General features: G+C 36.4%; 1 protein-coding gene across 1 annotated transcript; it reads left to right on the top strand.

Annotated features, from left to right (window-relative positions):
• The first annotated feature begins 383 nt into the window (after positions 1-383).
• Positions 384-20,890, top strand: LOC150102060 (uncharacterized protein CG3556-like). Its single transcript, XM_090399959.1, has 10 exons — positions 384-441; positions 3,060-3,188; positions 3,458-3,571; positions 5,585-5,771; positions 8,872-9,128; positions 11,338-11,582; positions 12,597-12,789; positions 12,904-13,045; positions 14,307-14,440; positions 20,687-20,890. Exons 1-10 carry the CDS (start codon positions 384-386, stop codon positions 20,752-20,754), a joined length of 1,527 nt encoding a protein of 508 aa, XP_090256085.1. The 3' UTR covers positions 20,755-20,890.
• Positions 20,891-21,577: the final 687 nt, after the last annotated feature.

Genomic DNA, 21,577 nt, shown 5'->3' with positions numbered 1-21,577 from the left:
AAATGGTTTTCTTTTTGCAAAACAAATTCATTTCAAGTAAAATAAGTGAATTTGTTGAGGTGAAAATTCATTCAGAAACGATCACATATTAAAAACATGTTATACATTTTAATAATTCTTAAGAAAATGTACAACTTCCAAACGAAAGATATGCTTTTGCACTGCATGTGTTTTTGAATGACAGGGTAATCGCCTCCTGTGTTCGGGTCAAGCGTTATAAGTGCCGCCTTCATTGAAGGCTACGTAACCATCCTACGTAATAGCTTGAATTAACTGAAACCAAAGATGCAGCCTGTTGCAACTAATACTTACAGAGTCGAATGCAGTAATACCCTGCGTAATATTATACTCCGCATGCAGAACGTTCAGTCTAAAGGAAGGTCATGGAGATGAAGTTGTTAGGGGCGGTAGTCTTAAGCCTAACTGTCGGGTACGTCTGTGGTAAGTAAATCCTTTCTCTGTTTTCGCCTTTGAGTGCACTTCTCGATTGACGGGGTTTCCTCATGGGCTTAAAATTTTACATCCAGTTTATACAGTTGAAAACAAAAAAGAAATCAAAAAATAACGTCTTATGTGTTGTTAGTTTGCCAACGAATACTTTTTGGTTAATTTTGCATATGGTTGAGTTTTCTTCCAAGATAAATCTGTTTCTTTAAAAATGCAGATTCGTGAATGAGAATCTCATTTCGCAGAAACAATCTCGCAGCGGTGAATAGGGATCAGAAGAATATTAGGACTCTAAAGTATAGTCGAAGAAATAAGCGCACACATTTTATGGTGTAGGAGTGCCAGTGGAAACGGTGCAGTAGATCGTGTAAGTAAAACAAACCAAGCGACATTTTATCACGTGATCAAAATAAAAAAAAAAGGAAAATTATAATAAAAAAAAGAAACAAAATTCAGGGAAAGATTTCGATTGGGAAACAGGAGAATTTGACATATTGATAGAAATTACTGAAGAGAAATTACTTTCTTGTGAACTGTTGCCTTAAAAACGAGCAACATCGGAAATGAATTATTCTTATATCAACTCCACTCACGAGAAGTCACGAAACCTACGATATTAGAGTCCATGCGAGGTAAATGGTTAGGGAGAAAGAAACTTGTTGATAACATTCTTGGAGAACTTATGATTGCATCTGTTTTTCACCAATGAATATAGGAATAGATGGAAGAGGATAAGTTGCTTAAGCCTGTCACTGAAGTCTGAATGGATTTTGGCTGCTCGCATGATTAGAAGAAAACGCAGCAATGCTAATAGAACTTTTTATAATAGAGCTTTTTTATAAGGCTCTTGAAATGCCTTATAAAAAAGACAGAAATGCAAAAAGAGTGTCGACAAGAAAGCTATTCGGGAACCTCCTTAAAGTACGGGTCCTTCATCAAGCGGAACAAGCAAACCTTTTTGCTTCACGCCTCAAATACAAGAACAATATTGTAATGTCGATAATAATTTAATATTCTAATTATGGCCTTCGTGCATTAGTGGATTCTCCCAACAATCAGCAAAGGGCGGAGTGTCTTCCGCTGCAGTCTGTGGCAAAATGTTGCCTACTGATATCCGTAATCTTGGTTTACAGAGTAGGATTACTCTATGCAAGCCAACATTCATCACTAAAACTGTAGTAGTTCGACTGATGGTGGCGCAGAGATCACCGTAACAGACTATTGTAGTGACGAATCCCTACCAATCTCTTCCAATTAGATGAAGGTATTTCAATATGGTGGCTTTCACGAATATGTTATTTGAAAAGTGTCTGCACCTTCCCATCTAAGTGAACTGCACAATAAAATGAAAGCCGAGCGTTATATTGACATTGTGGATAATTCTGTATAGTTCACAGTAATTTTATGGATACGACCTGTTTGGTTATCATCGTAATAATGAGAGAGCTGCAGTGATTAGTCTGAGAAAATAGGAGTGTGCAAGTGAGACTAGTTAGCAAAGCATTCACTCAGAAGTAATGGTTTCTGAGCCTCGGTTATTTTTCTATTCTCCATGATCGAGACATTTTTTGCAAATCCAAGAAAGTCCTGGGACTATATAATTTCACTCATCAAAATTATTTTTAAGTAAAGTATATTTCTTATGTATTACATTTTTATAAAATGCAATGAAGCATTTTATAAACCAAACGTTCTCATCCAAAATTCGGCATCACCCTCGCTCCATCTGTCGTTACGTTTGTTTTTCAAAAATATTCCAAATTGCTGTATTCACAAACATTCTTCAAGCTACACGAATAATCCCAAGTTTGCGTCATCTGAATGAACAAACATATTGAAATATCTTTTGTTTCCATACTGGTCCATTAGTCCAAAGAAAGGCTAAAACGTGATCCGATTCTGCTAATTCTTTAATTTTGATAATCTTTTTTTATGTTAATAGAAGTGAAAAATTAACTTTAAGATATCCGACTAGCTTGTTAGTGATACGTCTTCTGTGGCCAATCTAAATACAATATCACGTGACTTTCTTTGTTTTCAAACGTTAAACTTTACTAATCAGACTTAGTTCTATTTGAGCTACTTGAAGGCTTCGCATTTCCCTCAGCATCAAAAGACGGTGCTGAGGGAAATGCAGAAGATCGCCTTATGAAGACCATTCTTTTAAACCATTTGCCCACATGCACCCAATTCACGCCTACTAATGAGCCTTTATTAAGCATTCCAGAATCGTAAGGCCGCTAACGAACTTCAACTGGAGTTACTTTGAAATTGGACAAAATCCAGAAAAATACGCTTCTTGGAAACCACATTTATTAACAAAATCTTATTATTACATTGTGGATACTTAAATATCATTAAGGCTATTTAGTAATTCAGAAGATACTGAAAGGTGAATTACCAAGCATGATATATTTGCTATTCAATGTCTGCTGAAAAGTAGTTGAAGTGATAAATTATGCTGATTTTCACTTTTGTGTTTTTAGTTAGAAATAGTTTTTTTCTCTTCAAATAAAAGATAAGTTCTTATTACGTGTTAATGAATATTATTCTAGTAAATTCAATTTCTCATCCGTGGTTCATCTGATTCCCAAATTTCTTTATTTTTGCAGCTTCATTCTGTCAACTTGGTTTCGACCTCTTTTCCTGCCATCCGGATGGATTGAAATGGATTCCTAGGAGTAAGGTCTGCGATGGACAGCACGACTGCCACATTTGGTCAGAAGAATCCGGATGCAACTGTATGTGCTTGTTCTCTCTCTCTCTCTCTCTCTCTCTCTCTCTCTCTCTCTCTCTCTCTCTTTCTCTCTCTCTCTCTCTCTCTCTCTTTCGTGTTCGTGTGTTTTCGCTATAATTTAGTTATTGAATAGGGCACTTGCATAGAAATTCAACACCTAAAATATTTCTCCCCTATTTAAACAATTACAACCTATCTTATTAAGCGAGTCAAATGCCATATTCCAAGTGGAAAAAATTAGAAAATAAATACTGTCCATGTGTTGTCTTTCAGATGAAAACTGCACTGAAGACGATTATAAATGTGATAATAAGAAATGCATTTCTCGAGATGGACTTTGCAACGCTGTGGATGACTGCGGAGACAACTCAGATGAGAAATATTGCGGTGAGTATGAAGAGACACGGGAGGTCAATAAAGAAATTGTAATAGAAATTTCAATAACGTAAGTTGTTCTGGATAAGAGAAAACCGTGTGGCTCTGGACTGTTAACGTTTCTTGTACAAAGTGTGTTTTATGCTCTGAAATTCATTGAAAAAAGGAATTTAAAGTGAACAAATCATTTCCACACTAACTTTTCAGTAAATTTATGGAAGATATTAAAAACAAAACACTCATAAAATAAATGAAAATTTAAAAACAATTCTCTTTCGCGTTTATTCCCAAGTGGAAATTTCTAACTCTCTGGAAGATGGAGGATGGGAAGGGAGGCAGCCGTCTCCATCCTTAACCCTTAGCCTATGGCTATAAGCGCTTTCATGGGTATCAGGGAAGAGAGTAACAACTGCCGCGGATAAATATTAAAATATATATTTAGCTTGAGAAATGCATTACATTTATTTATTCATTCATTCATTATAAATGCAATTTAATCAATAAATACAATTCACATAATTAAATTTATGGATATATTTTAATTATGCAATTATATTATTTTGATTATTTTATTTATGTAATTATATTATTTTGATTATTTTATTTATGTAATTATATTATTTTGATTATTTTATTTATGTAATTATATTATTTTGATTATTTTATTTATGTAATTTATTGAATAATTAAATAATGAATCATAAGTAATTTATGTTTATTTTATGTATTTTGCTTACTCCCTTTTTATTATAAAAATCAGTAATTCAGTGGAAGTGACGTTTGCATCCTCTGCTTCAGGCTAAGGACCTAAGTTCGATTCTACTTGGTGACTACAAGACTTTTCTAAGTGTTTCTTCGACCGGTTCCCAAGTTAGTCAATCTCTAGCAAGCGAGTTTTTTCTCTGGAAACTAGAGTTTTTCGTCCTGTAAACTCAAGAAAACCGATCATAGACACTATTTCAGACAATAACATCTTGTTACGGTTAGGGACCAAGAGATGGCGACACCTGTAAGTCGTTTCTTCTTCTTCCGATGTCGTTTATAAAAATTAGTGTTAGTTTTTGGCCAGCTATTCCTGATGGCTATTGGTGGGGAGTGGACTTCCCTCTCGGTCTTCAAAAGATAGAGCTAAAAAGGAATAGCTAATTTTTTGATAAAATGAATACCCCATGCCTTTCTTTTTTACTTCACATAGTGATAAAGAGCCTCATAGGCGTTAACAATTTGGGCTTTGAGCTTCAATCCACGTTAACAATCCATGCTTTGAGCTTCCCATCTCAACAGACGAATTAAAAATTCTACATTACACAGAAGTCAGAAAAACTATTTTTGTAGTCATCAGCAATAAACATCAAACCTAAACAAGCGTCACCACATATGATTTACTAAAAATTTGGTAGGCGGTCATCCTAAGACGAACTCAAACCATAAAAGCTGTAATTGATTTTGAACCAACATTTAAATTGTTGGTTTATCACGCTGGAGGAACTTTGCTTTAAGAGTGGAGGGAAGAGATTTGGGCATCTTGGTAGATATGGAACCAAAGTTCAAGAGATACACTGCGAAAGTTGTAAGGATTACCCAAAAATAGCTGCTGTAAGGCGAAGGACGCTGACATGTAAGGATAAGGAGGTCATAGTTCCACTTTATAAGGTGCTGGTTAGTCTCATTTTGATTTCTGCACGGATCTGGTTACCGGGCTATATCGGTGGTAGGGAAACATTGGATTAAGTGCAGAGATGAATAACTAAGACTGTCGCAGGACTCTGGATATTGAGTACGATGACAAACTGAGGAAATGTGGTCTTCAGAGCGTGGCAGGCAGAAGGAAGGGTGATATAATTGAGACATAAAAACTGTTGAAAGGAGACTATCAAATAGATACAGGGAAAATAATGCATAGGAAAATGGGTAAGAACTAAAGGTCATTTAGAATGGAGATTTAGAATGTTTACTCTTTTTTGTTTTGTTTTGTTTTTGAGAAATTGAAGCTGCATTTAATTATTTATTTATTTATTTTTAAAGTACCTCGAAGGAACAGAACAGTGGACTGGCTGCACCGCCAATATCGGCTGAGCTGGGGATGGGGAAAAGAGACACCTCGAGCGATTGTGGCGCTCTCTCTGGCTGATAAGGAATTCTTCAAAAATAAGGCCTCCACTCAAATATGGAGACAGATCGTGGAAGCGAAAGTGATATCGGCATTAGCAAAGTATTTATTTATTTATTTATTTTTGTTTGTTTGTTTAATTCTATTCTCGGGTATGGTATTTGTGTATTAATTCGTAAATAACATTTAGTAGGCAGTAAAAGTCAGTCGAAATGCACGTAATTATTCCATAGTATTGGAATAATTATGGCCATTTACTTAGCAAACCAACTGAAGCACTATAACTTGAACATGAGGAAATAATTTTCTGTCTGCGCATGTCACAGTGATAATGCACCCAAGCGGATTTTTTACGCAAATCGGTTAAACTTATATTTTTTATTATTATTACGGAGCCGTTGTTACTACTTCAACATTAAGCTGTACTCTAACGATCTTTTAAATATAATTTGAAGCAAATGAAACTGGGTTTCATTTTACAATGTGACTACATTTTGTATTGCTAATAATATGTTACTTTATAATGTTACTAAAGCAAAAATTCCAACATTATTGTGTTGTTGTAGGATAAATTGCTTGTTTCCTGATTGATTCAACAGGCAAGCAGTTTATCCTACTTTAATCACTATGGGGATAGCCATTTTAGCTCGGAATGAACGGTGATTGATCATACAGCGTTCTACTGACAGGCGACCAAGCATGTGCTATTTTCACTTAATCCGGTATTACAAACAGAACGTTAGCAGTGTGTGTGTTACACACACACACACACACACACACACACACACACACACACACACACACACACACACACACACACACACACACACACACACACACACACACACACACACACACACACACACACACACAAAGAGTATTCATGTCTTGGAAATTTATAATGGGAGCCTTACCTATTTTTAAAGTCTCCCATTATAATTTTCCAAGGCATGAATACTCTTTGAGTATTAGCGAGATTCTCATAGGAATTGCTTTGAGTTAATCATTGCAGGTATTTTCATATGCTGTGCAACTACAGAAGCGAGAGCCGTCGTTGGCAGATTGCCAAAAAGAGTCAATTCATATTGAAGGGGCGCAAGGAATAAGGCGATGTACGAATTCGTCACCAATATGCGAAATCGCGTGCTTTCTACGTAAACTTTTCCAACTGTTGTACAAGCAAAATAGTTACTACTTTAAAAACCAGAATTTTCATAAAAGAAAAGCTAATTTTCCAACATATAATAATAAATATTCATCCTACGAAGCGCATTGATTGCCCTATTAACAGAATTTCTTCTGTATCCTAAGCACATTGCAATTTATTCATCAAGGTGCATTACTCATCTCGTCTTTTAATCTTCTCCTTTCAAACTTCTGACATTATAAGAGTACAAATATTCAATGTCGTTATCACGGCTCTCTTCACAGATGCATTATTCAGGAAGGACCATCATTCCGGGTTTGAATCAGTTTGACAATTAGTCTCACAAGTAGATATCACCGATCGAATGGAGGAGGGTATATGGTAAGCCATCTCATATTGACCTGGAGTCTTGGAATTCAGCTTATTAGGTAAGGAAAATGCCTGGGAGAGAAGGCGGACTCACTCTATGAGATGAAAATATAGTAAAATGGAAAAATTAAGGAAAATGGAAAAAATTATGCCAACCTTCAAATTCCCTAAGAGTATTTGGAAGAAAGAAAAAGGAGTAAAAACCCGTCTATGGATACTACAACAAATGCATATTACATGAATTGAGGCATGGTTCAGCGTCAGTCCCCAGATGTCTGGGAAACCTCGATTAAGAATTAGCCTTGCATAAGATGCGCAATTCTTAATACAGAACAGCAAAATCTCAAGGATATGTTTTGGGTGAAGAGTAAACTCGAAATGACGTGAGAAAGAAAATGCTACCTAAAAGTAGTTGAGTCTCCATTAAATTTTCTGAATCGCGTTGCAAGTCAGTCAGGACTGGAAATGAAAATATTTTGGACATCTCTATCCGTTTATAATCTTTTCTAAAAATTCTTTTCAGTAGATCATTGAGTTAGGGTTAATCTTTCAAGCTATTTTCATAATTATTTTTGGTTTATAGGCCTCTTCCATTTGTCTCCATCTTTCTTTGATCAAAGCTTCCCAATGTCAGCATTCTCCAATCATCTCCACTAGATTGGCCTTCCGTATTCTCTGTCGTCATGTAGGCATTCGTTTCTTCCTTCATATGGATGCAACCGGATGATTTTCTTTTTCTATCGATCGTATTTCTTCCGCGCAATATCTCCCGACCATTTTCATTTCAAAAATCTTTCTTCCTCTCTATAAAGCTTTTGTTTCGATTCGTAGGTCTTAAATATTTACTTTATTTTGTGGCCTGATTTTTAACATGTTGCTCGCTATTTTACGCTGAGCATAACTTATTCGGTTCAGTATTTGTTTGCTTATGTTAACAGCCATGTCTCTAATTCATGTTTCATAACTGGGATCACACACGTATTCATAAACTTATTAAAAAAACAAGTTCGTTTTTTTATCGTTTGTTGTTTGTTGATTTCGTTTATCGAAATCAACAAACAACAAAAATGCGGAGAGAGCCCAGTGAATGCACAGTTCACCGCAGAGTATGAAAATTGAATTTGTTCTGGTAAGACGCGATGTTTTGGTTTGAAAGATCTGCGTTGTATCCTACATCAGATGACGAAAAGAAAATTTCCAGGAGGGCATTTTTAGCTGAAGACCATTTTGCTGGTTTCTGGGAGGTAGCAGGATTTATCCTCCCACAACATTGGCAAACGAGCCAAGACGATGAACTTATCCTAATGGCTTTAGTTGCTGCGTCTGTCATAATTCCAATTAACAGCAAACCACTAAAAGCATAACATTCAATCATCTAACTATGCTTAATTCCATATTTTCTTTCAAAGAACATTCTGTTATGAGCACTGTAATTCAAAACAACTTTACGATATCTTTCCTCTTTTAAATATGCAATTATTGGAAATTAATTTAGTGTACGATTCTGTTTACTAGTTATTCTTCGTTTACTAAGAAGGGAGTGTGCGACTAAAAGACTATTTAGTCTTTTTCGCCAACAATTTATTTCACTTTACGTAACCTATACCTTTATAGTGATTATAGGAAAAGCAATATTGATTTAAGGAGGAAACCGTAAGAAACCTGTAAATAGATTTCCCTTTCCAGTAGAAACGAAGATCCTCTAAGTGCTGTGCAGTTGGCTGATTACATCCGGGCTCTGTTGGCCACGTGCCATGATCCAAGAAATTTCCAAGGACACGACTTAGTGGACTTACTGAAGACTTCGTTCAAAAAAGAAGCAACCATTTTCACTGCTCCAACGGTGGTTCTCTCTCTTTGCCTTGCTGGAGAAAAATCTGTTTCCAGTGAAAGGGATCTCCTTCTGAAAGTGCTGAACTCTGAAAACAGCGATTTCTATCTCGGTAAATATCACTTTCAATTACACTCCTCAAACATTAAGATGTTATGCGATGTGCGATAACAAGAACTGTTAATTTAAGGATTCAAAAATAATTATAATTTTGTATATAATAATTATAAATACATAACGCCTGTGTAGCTCAGTGGATGTGGCGTTTGCACACCAGAGCGCTTGACCGCCCGAAGGAAGACTTTCTTTCGAATCTAGTCGGCGACTAGAGGAAATTTTTCTAAACATTTTTTCGACCGGTTTACGAGATAGTCTATCTCTAGCACAGGCAAGCCGGTTTTTTCTCCCGGAAACTCGGGTTTTTCGTCCGATAAACGCAAGAAAATCGACCGTAGAACCCACATTATTTCAGACATTAAATATATTGTGTTAGGGTTAGAGACCACGAGATGGCGGCACATTTGAGCCATCTCTCTTCACTGTGTGCCGCTTAATTAGCGATAGCCTTGGGCCATCTATATCTGATTGGGTACCAGTGGAGATTATACCAGTTAGAGATTATATGTATATATATATATATATATGATATAAAATGTATATATATATATATGATATGATAAAAATAATATATATACTGTATATGATATGATATAAAAGAAAGTGAGCACTGAAGACGCTGGAATATCAGAACGATGGTAAATTTACCGTTGTTGCATGGAGCATCTTGAACCATAAAATGGTCACCAGACAGAAAGCTGGCAATCCAACTGTTGTCGGATTGCCGGCTTTCTGTCTGGATGCACACTGTGCGTGATGGTGGACGGGTCCCTATCCCCTCACCTCTCAATTAATTCTGGGGTCCCACAAGATTCTGTCCTCTCACCAACCCTCTTCCTGCTATATATCAGTGACTTACTGCAATTGACCTCCAACCCAATACACAGTTTTGCTGACGGCAGCACACTACACTCCGCTTGCATTTGATAAGCCTTACCCTACACAACTCACCTCAACCTACAGAACGTCAACCACCACCCTCGACTCCGATCTCCAAACCATCCTACAATGGGGTTTGGATAACCTCATAAATTTTAACGGCAATAAAACCCAGTTATGTACTATTTCCCATAAAAAAGAACCATTTTTCCCAGTATCCTTTTTGACGATACCCAAATTTCCAGACAGTTTGAGATCTCGTTTCTTGGAATCACCCTCACATCAAACCTATCCTGGCATAAACATATCACAACCATTGCATCCTCAGCTTCAAAATATTAGGTTTTCTCTTTCACTCAAGACGTTACTTCACCCCCGAACAGCTATTCAAAATTATACAAATCACAAATTCGCCCAGCTATTGAATACTGCTCCCACATATGGTGCTGGGCCCCTAAAATCTCTCTCAAAATGTTCGACTCAATACACAGGAGAGCAATTAGACTTATCAATGATCCATCCCTTACCACCTCTCTCCCCCACTTTCACACAGACGTTTGGTCTCTCAGTATGTATTTTCTACAAATATTTCCATGGGAAATGCTCATCCGAAATAACATCAATAATTCCTCCGCTCGGTACTAAGCTCATTAGAACACGTACAGCTGCTGCACAACATCCCTTCACAGTACACCTAGAAACAAACAGAACAAGTTTCTTTTCCTTCATCCCTGCAACGGATGCACTGTGGAACAATCTCCCACCTGCTGTGTTTCCCAAGGAATACAATTTAAAGTCATTCAAATCAAATGTAAACACGTTCCTCCTTTTCAAACCCACTACCCATACACAGTACTATAGGTTGACCAACCAACCTCCTGTGTATGGACTCAACATTAAAAAAAAAAACCTAATGATAAATCAACAAGATTTCCTTTAAAAGTTAAACATTTCAAAATATTTGTTCTCATGTAAGCATTATTTCATTTCTTCCTATTTTTTTTATCAAACTTATTCATACTTGAAATATATAATTATTATTTAATCATCAAGTTAAAACAGGTAAACTTAACAAAGTAAAAGAACCACTGATCATATATCTTCTGCTTTTGTAAATAATTAAAAATCTCTTAAGGCAAATTATCCTCTTTTATAGTAGGCAACGGAGTAGAAAAATCATCTCGATAATGGGTTGGAGATGCTTACCACATTACTTAAGTCATTCTGTGCTATAATTGATAACTGCAATTGTCTGGGAAAGTTGTAGTTTGGGCAGACGTCTGTCCAAAATTCTATAAAATCATCCTTAATTATTTTTCTTTTAGACTTGAAGATCTTGGCGTTGCTCTCTTTCGCCTGCATCTCAGAGAGAAATATCATCATCGAAAAGATTAAAGAGACAAAGCCTTCTGCTGATGAATCCGAGACATGGAGGTCTGAATTTCCCACCGATTTCACCAGCACAGACAGCCCAGAAGACGTCATACTTAGGGCTCTCCCTCATGTTAAGGGTTTGCAGATCTCTGACGGAGGATTTGGAAACGTGTACACTACAGCATTTGCAATGCACGTGAGTACATTTGATCTGCCATTTTGCTTTCAGAAAGGACAGTTTATCTATGATACAGAAATACTTAAATAAACGAATTACCTAAAAAATCCAGAAATTTGATTCACATATCAAGCAATTATAATTATGCATTGCTTAGAGTCTAATTTAACTTGTCTAATTAAATATTGCACCTCATCTGTAGTCACTTCTACATATAAAAGTTGAAATTTATTTATGCGAGACATTTACTTCCCTTTATGCGATTTTGTTTTGAAATAACGCGTTGAATATAAAGCCGATATTTTAAGCATATTTCTGATATTAATGGGTTGCTAATTTCCATGGGCAAGAGGAAGAAATGTTAATTATAACACTGATCGAGCACTGCGTATTATCAAAAAATATCTAATTGCCAAACTAAACAAATAAAATAACAAGAAAATCCACGGAAAAAAATTTAAAATTAAATTCTTCAGTTTTCCATGTTCTAAGTCGGTCTAAGTTAACTAGTCCCGTACGGAGGCAAGCAATATTTATCATAACACGAAATTTGGTCTTTCAACCCGCTGAACAGGCGAAACAACCTGTGGAACCACAGTTGTGCATAACACACAAGCATCAGAGTACCGCCTCGGTTGCTATGGAACGTTGATATAATCCAACACAAGTCTATTTTACAAATGCAAATGGAGGACCCTCTATATAAAAACGTACCCAATTAAGCCAGAAAGTAGTTCCTTTATTTCTTTCAGAAGATGAAGAATCTCTAGCACATTAGGATGATTTTTCAGCAAGGAGCTGTGTAAAGCGAAATGAAATCATGCTGCATAATTTTTGAAAAGTTGTAAGTTATACGAGTAGGACACATACCACAGTTCGACATATGATGAGACGTGACTATGTCAGGAGGGGGGAAAATATATGCAATGTTTTAAATACAAACAAAGAAAAGTGCAATTATTAATCAATTTTATTCCAACAGTTTAATACATAAGAAATTATTCATCCATTTCATTCTTCTGGGTTTTTCAGCTCCTGTTTGCAGTAGGGGATTTTGGATTTGGGTGGAATAAACCATCAGCAGAAGAGTATCTCTTAAACCAACAGGAAAATGACGGCTCTTATGACCCACCTCAGGCCACTTACTTCGTACTGCCAGTTTTGAATGAAGCTAGTCTGCTGGACATCGGGAAGGTCAACTGTTCCATCTTCACTGACAAAATAAGTGAGTTTCGGTGCATTCATGAAATATTCCTTTCTGTTTGTTTTTTGTTTCTTAGGGGGTGAGGATTCGACAATTTCTTCTGTCCAAATAAATGTTTCGTTTTTTCCCCCTCAGGTGAGCAACCATCCCAGGTGGAATATGTCGTTAGAATTGGAGATAAGGTGGATCAAGCTTATACCATCGTGCTACACATGGACGACAGCACTTCGTACTTTGATGTCATGCAATCTGCTGCAAAAATGAATTCAAGATTCAGGTAAGAAGAATTCCGATTGAAGATGACTAAGGCCAGGCTTCAGTTGTTTTGATGTTAATAAAAAGCAAACGTTATTTAAAACAAACAGAACTCTTTTCTGGCAATCGTACTTTTGACTTTTCTAAAAATCCCCACATTAGATTTATGTTTTCTTAAGGTCCCATAACATAAAATCTCTCTTGGCATAAACATATTATAAATATCACCTCCTCAGCGTCCATGAACTTTGGTTTTGCTCAACTCCTGTACAATTATTGAATCCTGTTCTCATATTTGAAGTGTGCTCTTAAAGGATCGCCCAGAGTATGTTACTCAATAGAGAAGATAGATATATATAAAAAAGAAGAGATAAATAAGATTGATTAATGACCTATCCCTCACCAAAGCATTCGGTTATGCATTTTCATGTTCTTACCACATTTCCATAGCTGCAGTTCATCAGATCTTGAATCGAAAATTCACCGACCATTGATAAATGCTGAAACGAGTGCAGGATCATGTGATCAGCGTTGAATAGCTATTCAACGTTGCTTCATACTTCAACTCCAAACTCTCAGAACAAATTTCTCTTCCGCTTTAATTCTTTCTTCTACTGCTTTTTTTTTAAACAGTTTCGAGTCTGATACATTTCCTTAAGATTATGTCCAACAGTCCTTCAAGATTAGCGAAAAATTCCTTCTCATTCTCAATTTTCTACCCATGGACACCAACATTGGCGTTGTTAGGAGGTAGCAGTATTGGCCATCCTCTGTTATATGGATTACCACAAACTATCACATTTTCTCTTGTTCTTGAAGTATTTTATCCCAATTAATGATTCGAATTTAGGCAATGGCGAAAACCAAATCTAATTACAAGATACTACGCTATATGCATCACTTTCTTAGCAAATCAGTGTAACGAAGAATTATTTCTCAATTTATATATCTTACCAAACTGATGGTGGTTTCTAGAGAATACATACCTCTTTCCGTCCAGTTTCATGTGTGCTATTTTCTTTGGTGCTTGTAAAGACGAAAGTTTGCTCAACTTATAACATACGCCCTCGGTTAAGTTAAAATTTCTTAAAAGTAGATTTAAATATCTTCTTTTAAGTGACTGTGACTTTTCTAATCTTTGTGAATGGGTGGAACACAATTTAATATTCAAAAAATTTGAGTTCTGGGAATGTTTTGGTTTTAGAATTCTTACTTAATTTATCTTGCTGTTAAATAAGCTTGTAATCAATCATGATGGATTCGTAGATGTTTATACATTTTAGGTTCGAGTATGAAGGTCCTGAAAATGATCCGATCATCGTCTCCATTTCTGGAGTTACAAATGATCCTGAAGAAGGCCTTGGTTGGATGGTGTACAGCAAAAACAAAGGAACTCCGCTGCAGCGTTCTAAAGAAGGTTGGTTCAACTGCCAAACTTGCACTTAAAGCTCTCCTTAAATGTTCAAAAGAAGGGAATGGAGAAAAAATGAGAGAGAGAGAGAGAGAGAGAGAGATCCCAAATGTGGTGTGCATGCGAGTGTGTAGGTTTAAAATTACTAACTTTTAGACGTCAGATTATCTTCAGTACTTTCATTAAATGCATTTAGTAAAAGTAAAAATTAAACTAAAAGACGGACAAACGTTGTCGTGTTTAGCACATTTTTTTAAGAAATCTGTTACACCTTGATTTAATTCGACTCCATAAGATATGAAGGTAACTAATAACCTTTCAAAAAGCAACAAAACGTTCACTTTATTAACAACACATTAGCGATATGTGACAGACACTCTTTTGTTGAGAACCCCCCCATTCGCAGAGTTACTTTCGTTTCAGTGTTGAAATGAAGTCTCAGCAACAGATGTCGCTGATCCTAGCAGGGTTGTTCTTCCAACGCTTAACACTCCCTTGGATTCGAACACTTCACATAGTGTCGTTTAAGATTTAACAAGATAAATCGAAAAGAATTATGTGCATTTTTTTAAAATTCGGCATACCGTGCCGTACATAACAAACGTTTCAAAATATAGAAATGCATGACGTTAGCTCAAACATATGTTTCTGTAGCACCTGCTGATATTGAAAAATCATGATGTTGAAACCTTCTGCATGTGCCCATCCGCAGGAGCAACAAAGCGTTCCATTTTATGCCATTTTTTCAAATGCTAAAATGCTACATGAAGTAAAATTTAGCCCGAGAACAAGAAACTGGTTTGGTCTGGATAGGCATTTATTCATTTCGTATGGGGATTCAACGGCCTTGAGCCCCTTTTACGGGGAGGTACGACACCACCTCAATCCACCCTATTTTTATCCAGGCTCTGGACCGGAATAGCTGACAAGTCAGACCTATGGCTGGAGGGATTGTCATAAGTATTCCTGACTGTATCCGTGTGTGTTCACGGGGCCGGTTTGCCTGCTTGCGGGATGAAAAACCCCAGATAAACTGGGAGAAAACCCTGCTATCCACGCTCAAGACCGGCTAACTTGGTTATGGCCCAGAAAGATATTTAAGCTCCTCATGTCTTCGACGGGAATCGATTCTAGGACACTCCTTCCCCAGGCATATGGTTGTAAAGTGCATAGTCACTAGGCAATCGCGCGGACACGGTGTAGATAGTTACCATTACGGACAGAGCATGTCTTTTTACTGAGTGTATTATCCCAGCAGTTCATGAACGAAATCAAAAGATGAGAACGTGTGTTGCTTGAAGCATTGCTGAAATGGAATAAATTTGTAATATTGGAGGGCACATTTTCAATAAAACAACAAATCAACGACCGGAAATTTTAACATACATTTGTTATCAGCTAGTTGAAATGTTCCGGTATATCTACTATGATCTTTTTACTTTGTGTTGTTCATTGCAGTGACGATGAAGTTACAATGATCGGAGACGTTCGTTCCTTAAGTAATCCGTTTCATGACTTCCAGATATCTGTTGATCAGTACGTCTTAGTGATGCCTCCATATATGTAATAATCTCTATATGTGTGATTTAGGATGAAGAAGAGCTTATACTGTTCTATATACACCCTCTGTCCAAACGAAACCGAACTTTTCGAAAATAGAAGAAACTAGTGGCGCCACCTGTTGTATATTGTTTTTTTGTCGAAAGCGGCAACCTTACTATTTCAACTGTTTGTGTCAACTGTTTATGACATTGGTTTCATTAGAAGCCGAGTTCATAGTGCCAAGAGCGATAGTGTTTTGACGAACGGTCGAAAAATGAGTTTCAAACTGAGAGCTGCGATTGACTTTTGTGTTAAACTTGGTAAACGTTTTACAGAAACGCATCAAATGCTTCAAAAAAATATACCGTGATGAATGCTAATCCTGTACTCAAGTTTACGAGTGGTTTAAGCGATTTCAAAGTGGTCGTGAGACTCTTGAGGACGACGAAAAGCGGGGCCGTCCAAAAACTGGACTGAGCGAAGTTAACATCCAAAAAAATGCGTGCTTTCATCAAAGAAAACCCGAAATCGTAGATGAGATTGATTGAAAATGAATTGGGGATTCCAAAATCAACTGCGCACAACATTTTGACCGAGAGTTAAGGCCTTCGTAAAATGAATTCGATTTGTTTCCCACAAGTGGACGAAGACCAAAATATGTATCGAATTGAACACTGCAAGGACCTCTCGTAAGGACTCAAACTTCTTTGAAACGATCGTTGCTGGTGACGGAACGTGGTGTTTTGAGTATGAGCCCAAAACAAAGCGCCAGAGTGCTGAGTGGAGACCACCAGAAGAGGGACATCTGAAAAAAAAGTCGCTTAGAAAAGTCAAAAGTAAAGACAATGCTGGTTTGTTTCTACGATTCCAAGGGTATTATTATCCACAAAGAATTTATTCCGCCTGGCCAAACAGTCAGTGGTGAGTTTTATTTTGAAGTTTTGAAGCGATTGATAGCGAGAATACGTCGCGTACGGCATGAATATCGTGACGACCGACAGTTCGTTAAAACATACTGTCACTCTTGCAACTATAACTCGTCTTCTAATCAAACAAATGTCATAAACAGTTGACACAACACTAGTGAAGGTTGCCGCTTTCGATAACAGAAAGATACAACAAGTGGCGCTACAAGTTTCTTCTATTTTAGAAAAGTTCGGTTTCTTTTTGGACAGTATATCTACTGTCCAAAAAGAAACCTCATTTCTCATTTCAATATACGAAGGGTGGGAATAACTAATGTCGGAATGGTAAACGGTTATTTAAGTCAGAAAGAAACTGTAAACACGTCCGAAGAGACAACATTCCTTCTAGCCTAAAATTCATCATCGAATTAGAAAACAACAGATTCATAGGCAGATTATTCAATGTCTCGGAACAGAATAAATTCAGTTATCCACTTTACAGAAAGTCTACGCAATATCCCAGCATTCTCCATCACCAAAACGTCTGCGTGAATGTGATAGAAAACATCTCAAGCAGTGCAGAAAAATTAAATTAAACATCAGCAGTCTCATCCTCTCACAAGCTGGTTATAATCAAACATTGATGAAGAACATCCTAAAACAGCGTAATAAAAATACCTACAATCTCGGGATAAGCACGAACACACAAGAGTGTGTTCTCTCCCTGACATTCAACTCCGCCACAGAAATGATCTCGAAGATATTATGGCAATAAGGAATAAAGATGACATGCTATCCATTCAGCTAGATATGAACTCTTTTTTCGGCCTTCAAAACTTCCATGTGAGAGAAAAATAGCAGTCAGGAGAGATGCGCATGTCAGAACACATCAAAGACGTGGACAAGAAAAGAAATGTAAGTCAGGATTAGCCTTGCATATGTCCTGTCAACTGTCATCTCCATCCAGGAAGTTAGTTTTCATGGATTTCCATCTATTTCTGTCTCGGGCGCCCTCTTGTTCCCTGCGTAGTTCCAGCCCAGCTAATCCTTAATCATTTTAAAACCGTGCGTGTGTGTGTGTGTGTGTGTGTGTGTGTGTGTGTGTGTGTGTGTGTGTGTGTGTGTGTGTGTGTGTGTGTGTGTGTGTGTGTGTGTGTGTGTGTGTGTGTGTGTGTGTGTGTGTGTGTGTGTGTGTGTGTGTGTGTGTGTGTGTGTGTGTGTGTGTGTGTGTGTGTCTTCCTTTATTTTTCGCTTGCTTTCACTTCTTTCCACTCATAAACCCTTTTCAAGACTTTCATGCCTCGCAATACGACCCGCACACGCTATTTTTTCTTTTTTTTTGTGGGTTATTATCTTTTTTAGTTCCAATTTAGTACTCATCAACGCCAAAACGTCTTCATTTATTTTCTCCTGGATCCACAAGACTTTTAATGCTCTTCTGCACATCCACATCTCAAAATATCAAAACACTTCAAGTGTCTTCCTTGTTTGTTGTTCATTTTTCTACTCCACAGAGAAGAGTAGACCAAAGAAAGCATTTAATCATTCTTAATTTAGTTTATTGCTTATTTCTCTTGATGTCACTGTATTCGTCATTCTGTAAAAAGTTGATTTTGCAATTTATATTCTGCTCTGATTCTTTCTTTTTCATCTCCATCCTCTGTAATTAAGTCTCACAAATAAGATGAGTTTATAAGGCAGAACAATTGACAACACGACGATTCATCTCAATTGCTCAGGATTTCTTCAGGTGTATACAAACCAGTTTGTAGACAAAACAGTTAAAGATTAATAAAGGTTACAACGATTATGAAGTTATGGAAAAGACATGTTATTTAAAATATATATTTACTTTGTATGTGGCATTGTTCAGAATGTTGTGCACGTTTAGGCATTCACGTGCACGTGTTTGGCTAATGAAGTGCAGGATGTATTCAGATAAGTCGATATTTCGGTTCATATTTAGATGTTTAGGATCTAATGCCATTTCCAAAGATTCCCAGTTTTTCTCTCCGTTGTATCATAGTTTCGATTTATCCCATAACACTTGATGTCTCATTTACGAAGCGTTTTTGTGAGTCAGCCAAGAGAGCACTTATGATGATAAAGCTGAGGCTTCACTCCTACGGTGTAAGATCAAAGGTGTTCTTCAATATGTTGTTCAATTGATTTTTCTGTCTGTCGATAATACGATGACCGGCAATCGCACCACCACTCGGATGCTGAAGTGGGCTATGTCGAGTAATGATCTCATCTTGATAAAGGGGATAAATACTACTTTGATTTCATATTCCATAATTTTTCGTAGCTTTTGGAAATAGAGCTAATATATAGAAGCGTTATGAATCCTTGGTTTTCTTCATCTTTAGAAATTTCTCTGGTCTCATGTCCGTTGACTAGTCTGGAGATGATCTGATCATTATAGCCATTTTGAAGGAAAGTGTTTTTTTAATACCGAAGTTCTTTGGCTAGTTAGAACACCTTTCAGTGATGAGTCGGCGGCTGTTGTTCCTAGCGTGTCAATAATTCACAATTTTTGAAGTCTGTAATGATGTGAAGAGGCATGTAGATATCGAGAAGTATGTGTAAGCTTTTGAAATATAGAGACTTTTAATTTACCCGATTCCTTAGTTAATAAGGTCCAGAAATGGGAATGCATCATTAGATTCTAATTCATAGGCAAATTTTATGTTATGGTGTTGACGATTCAGGTCCTCATGTAAAAGCAGAGGTGAAGGTAGCACATGGTTCTTCCAGAGTAAGAATATCTCATCAATATATATATATATATATATATATATATATCAACGTAATAAGCTATAAGGAACTGTCCTATGACTGGTACTGCTTTCCAAAAACACAAGGAAAAAAAATCTCGGACACTGTACTTATTATAACACGGAACATCGTAAATATATCACGGATTTTTCGCAGCTCGACAATGTTGGTTTATTTTGAACGTTTATCACTGCTGATTCCATTAGTTTGCTTGTAAATCCGGTTACAGTAATTTCAAATAATTTTATTTCACTCTTCTGAAGAAGTGTACGATAATGTAAATGAAAGTAGTCTGAGAGTGTAAATAAAATATTGTGATTTTCTTCAACCAACAGCCTCCATTTGGTAAATGTATCTCACATTAAATCTTTAATTACTTCTTTTCTTTCACTACACTATTCAGGAATCTGCAAAACAGAAGGCCCGATTTCGGAAGTGAGATACCGGAAGACAACAAAATTATTCAATGTAAATAATATAAAACTGTAAGGGTTATGAATGGATTCAATTAAAACTAAGTGTTTATTTAGCAAAATATCATCAAATTTAAAATCAATTACGCAATTAATTAATTTATGCGTAAATCTGAAATGCTTTTTTCTATATTTCATAATATAAATAGTAAATTATGATAATGGCTTACATTGGTGAAAAATTACTTATTATTAGCAGAATGTTCGTTCGCGACTAAGCTTAACATACACATAAAACAAACACATAGGACAACAGATAAAACAAATAAAAATAGCAGTTGAAATTAAAGCGTGTATTACAATGCATAATATTCACTGCAGGAGAGCGCTATCTATAAGTTCTCAGAATTTAAGGAAGTATAAAATAATTCGCAAGAAATAAATTTCGTGACACAATTACCGCCCAAAATTGGGGACGTTTCATATAGTAATTTTCCACTTAAGTCACGCCGTAATTTAATATTTTCTTTACTGCATTACTTTAGTATGAACACAAGAATTACTGCAAAGATGTTTTGGAGTTATAACCTTTTTCTTTTTTTTCTATTGTGAAGGACCTCGGGATATCGCAGTTCAAGACGGTGACCAAATCGTAATGTGGTACAGAAGTATGCTGCTATGAAGTGAGGACGAAGATCCAAATTGTACAGGCTGATAATAATCAACACGGATGTATAACGTTTTTGCTGTTGTTGTTTGAAATAGTAATGGGTGGAAAGTGTAGTGTCATCTAATAAAGTTGCATCAATCTAATCAAGTTCTGCTGGTTCATTTATTTTAATAAGATGAGAAAAAGATATATTATATATCCAAACTGGTTATGATCATTGTTGCCTTAATTTTCAACGCCATAAGACTAGGGTGATATACAATTTCCTTCTTTGTTTCTTTTTGGAGTGAAAGAATTTTTCTCCTGAGCAAATCAATAGAACAAACAAAATTACTTAACTTCTCTTATAATTTGCATTATCGTCTCCTCATCTCAGATCTTGATTCCCAGTAATTTCTTCAGTAAAATGTTTGTCATTCAGTAAAATTTGTAATCGTAAGACTTAATTTCCTATATAGTATTTATATTTCGGCCGCTTCTGTAGTCTCAGGTGAGATCAGATTTAAAATAACAGTAATTTTTGAGCGATATTAAAATTTTGTGTATAGAAACAAGGCACAAGGAGTACCTTGTTTCTATACACAAATGGTACTATTATAACACGTCACGAGTACCATTTGTTGCCGTTCGGTACAACCGAGAATTAAGATGAAGAATTCTGAATTCCGCATGTCTCTGACAACATCTTCCGAATGGGTTACAACATGACCATTAAGGGCGCTATTTCCATTGCTTCCCAAGGCATATCTGCATTACCCACAAGAGGACTGGAGCAGAAAACATCATATGGAGTAATGCATTCTTTTGCCTGTTTTTTCATGGACGAAACTACCAT

The sequence above is a fragment of the Typopeltis vanoorti genome, chromosome 11 (genome assembly GCF_054136105.1).
Source record: "Typopeltis vanoorti isolate ZY-2024b chromosome 11, IOZ_Tvanoo_1.0, whole genome shotgun sequence".
In the NCBI taxonomy this organism is placed as follows: domain Eukaryota; kingdom Metazoa; phylum Arthropoda; class Arachnida; order Uropygi; family Thelyphonidae; genus Typopeltis; species Typopeltis vanoorti.
The sequence above is the reverse complement of the archived record's forward strand: the minus strand, read 5'-3'. Positions and strand labels throughout refer to the sequence as shown.

Bases quoted from the DNA above. Each gene is read 5' to 3' on its own strand.
- LOC150102060 (XM_090399959.1), top strand. From the start codon at position 384: ATGGAGATGAAGTTGTTAGGGGCGGTAGTCTTAAGCCTAACTGTCGGG. The intron at 3,572-5,584 runs GTGAGTATGAAG...TTATTTTTAAAG, and splicing joins CTCAGATGAGAAATATTGCG to TACCTCGAAGGAACAGAACA. The intron at 11,583-12,596 runs GTGAGTACATTT...TGGGTTTTTCAG, and splicing joins CTACAGCATTTGCAATGCAC to CTCCTGTTTGCAGTAGGGGA.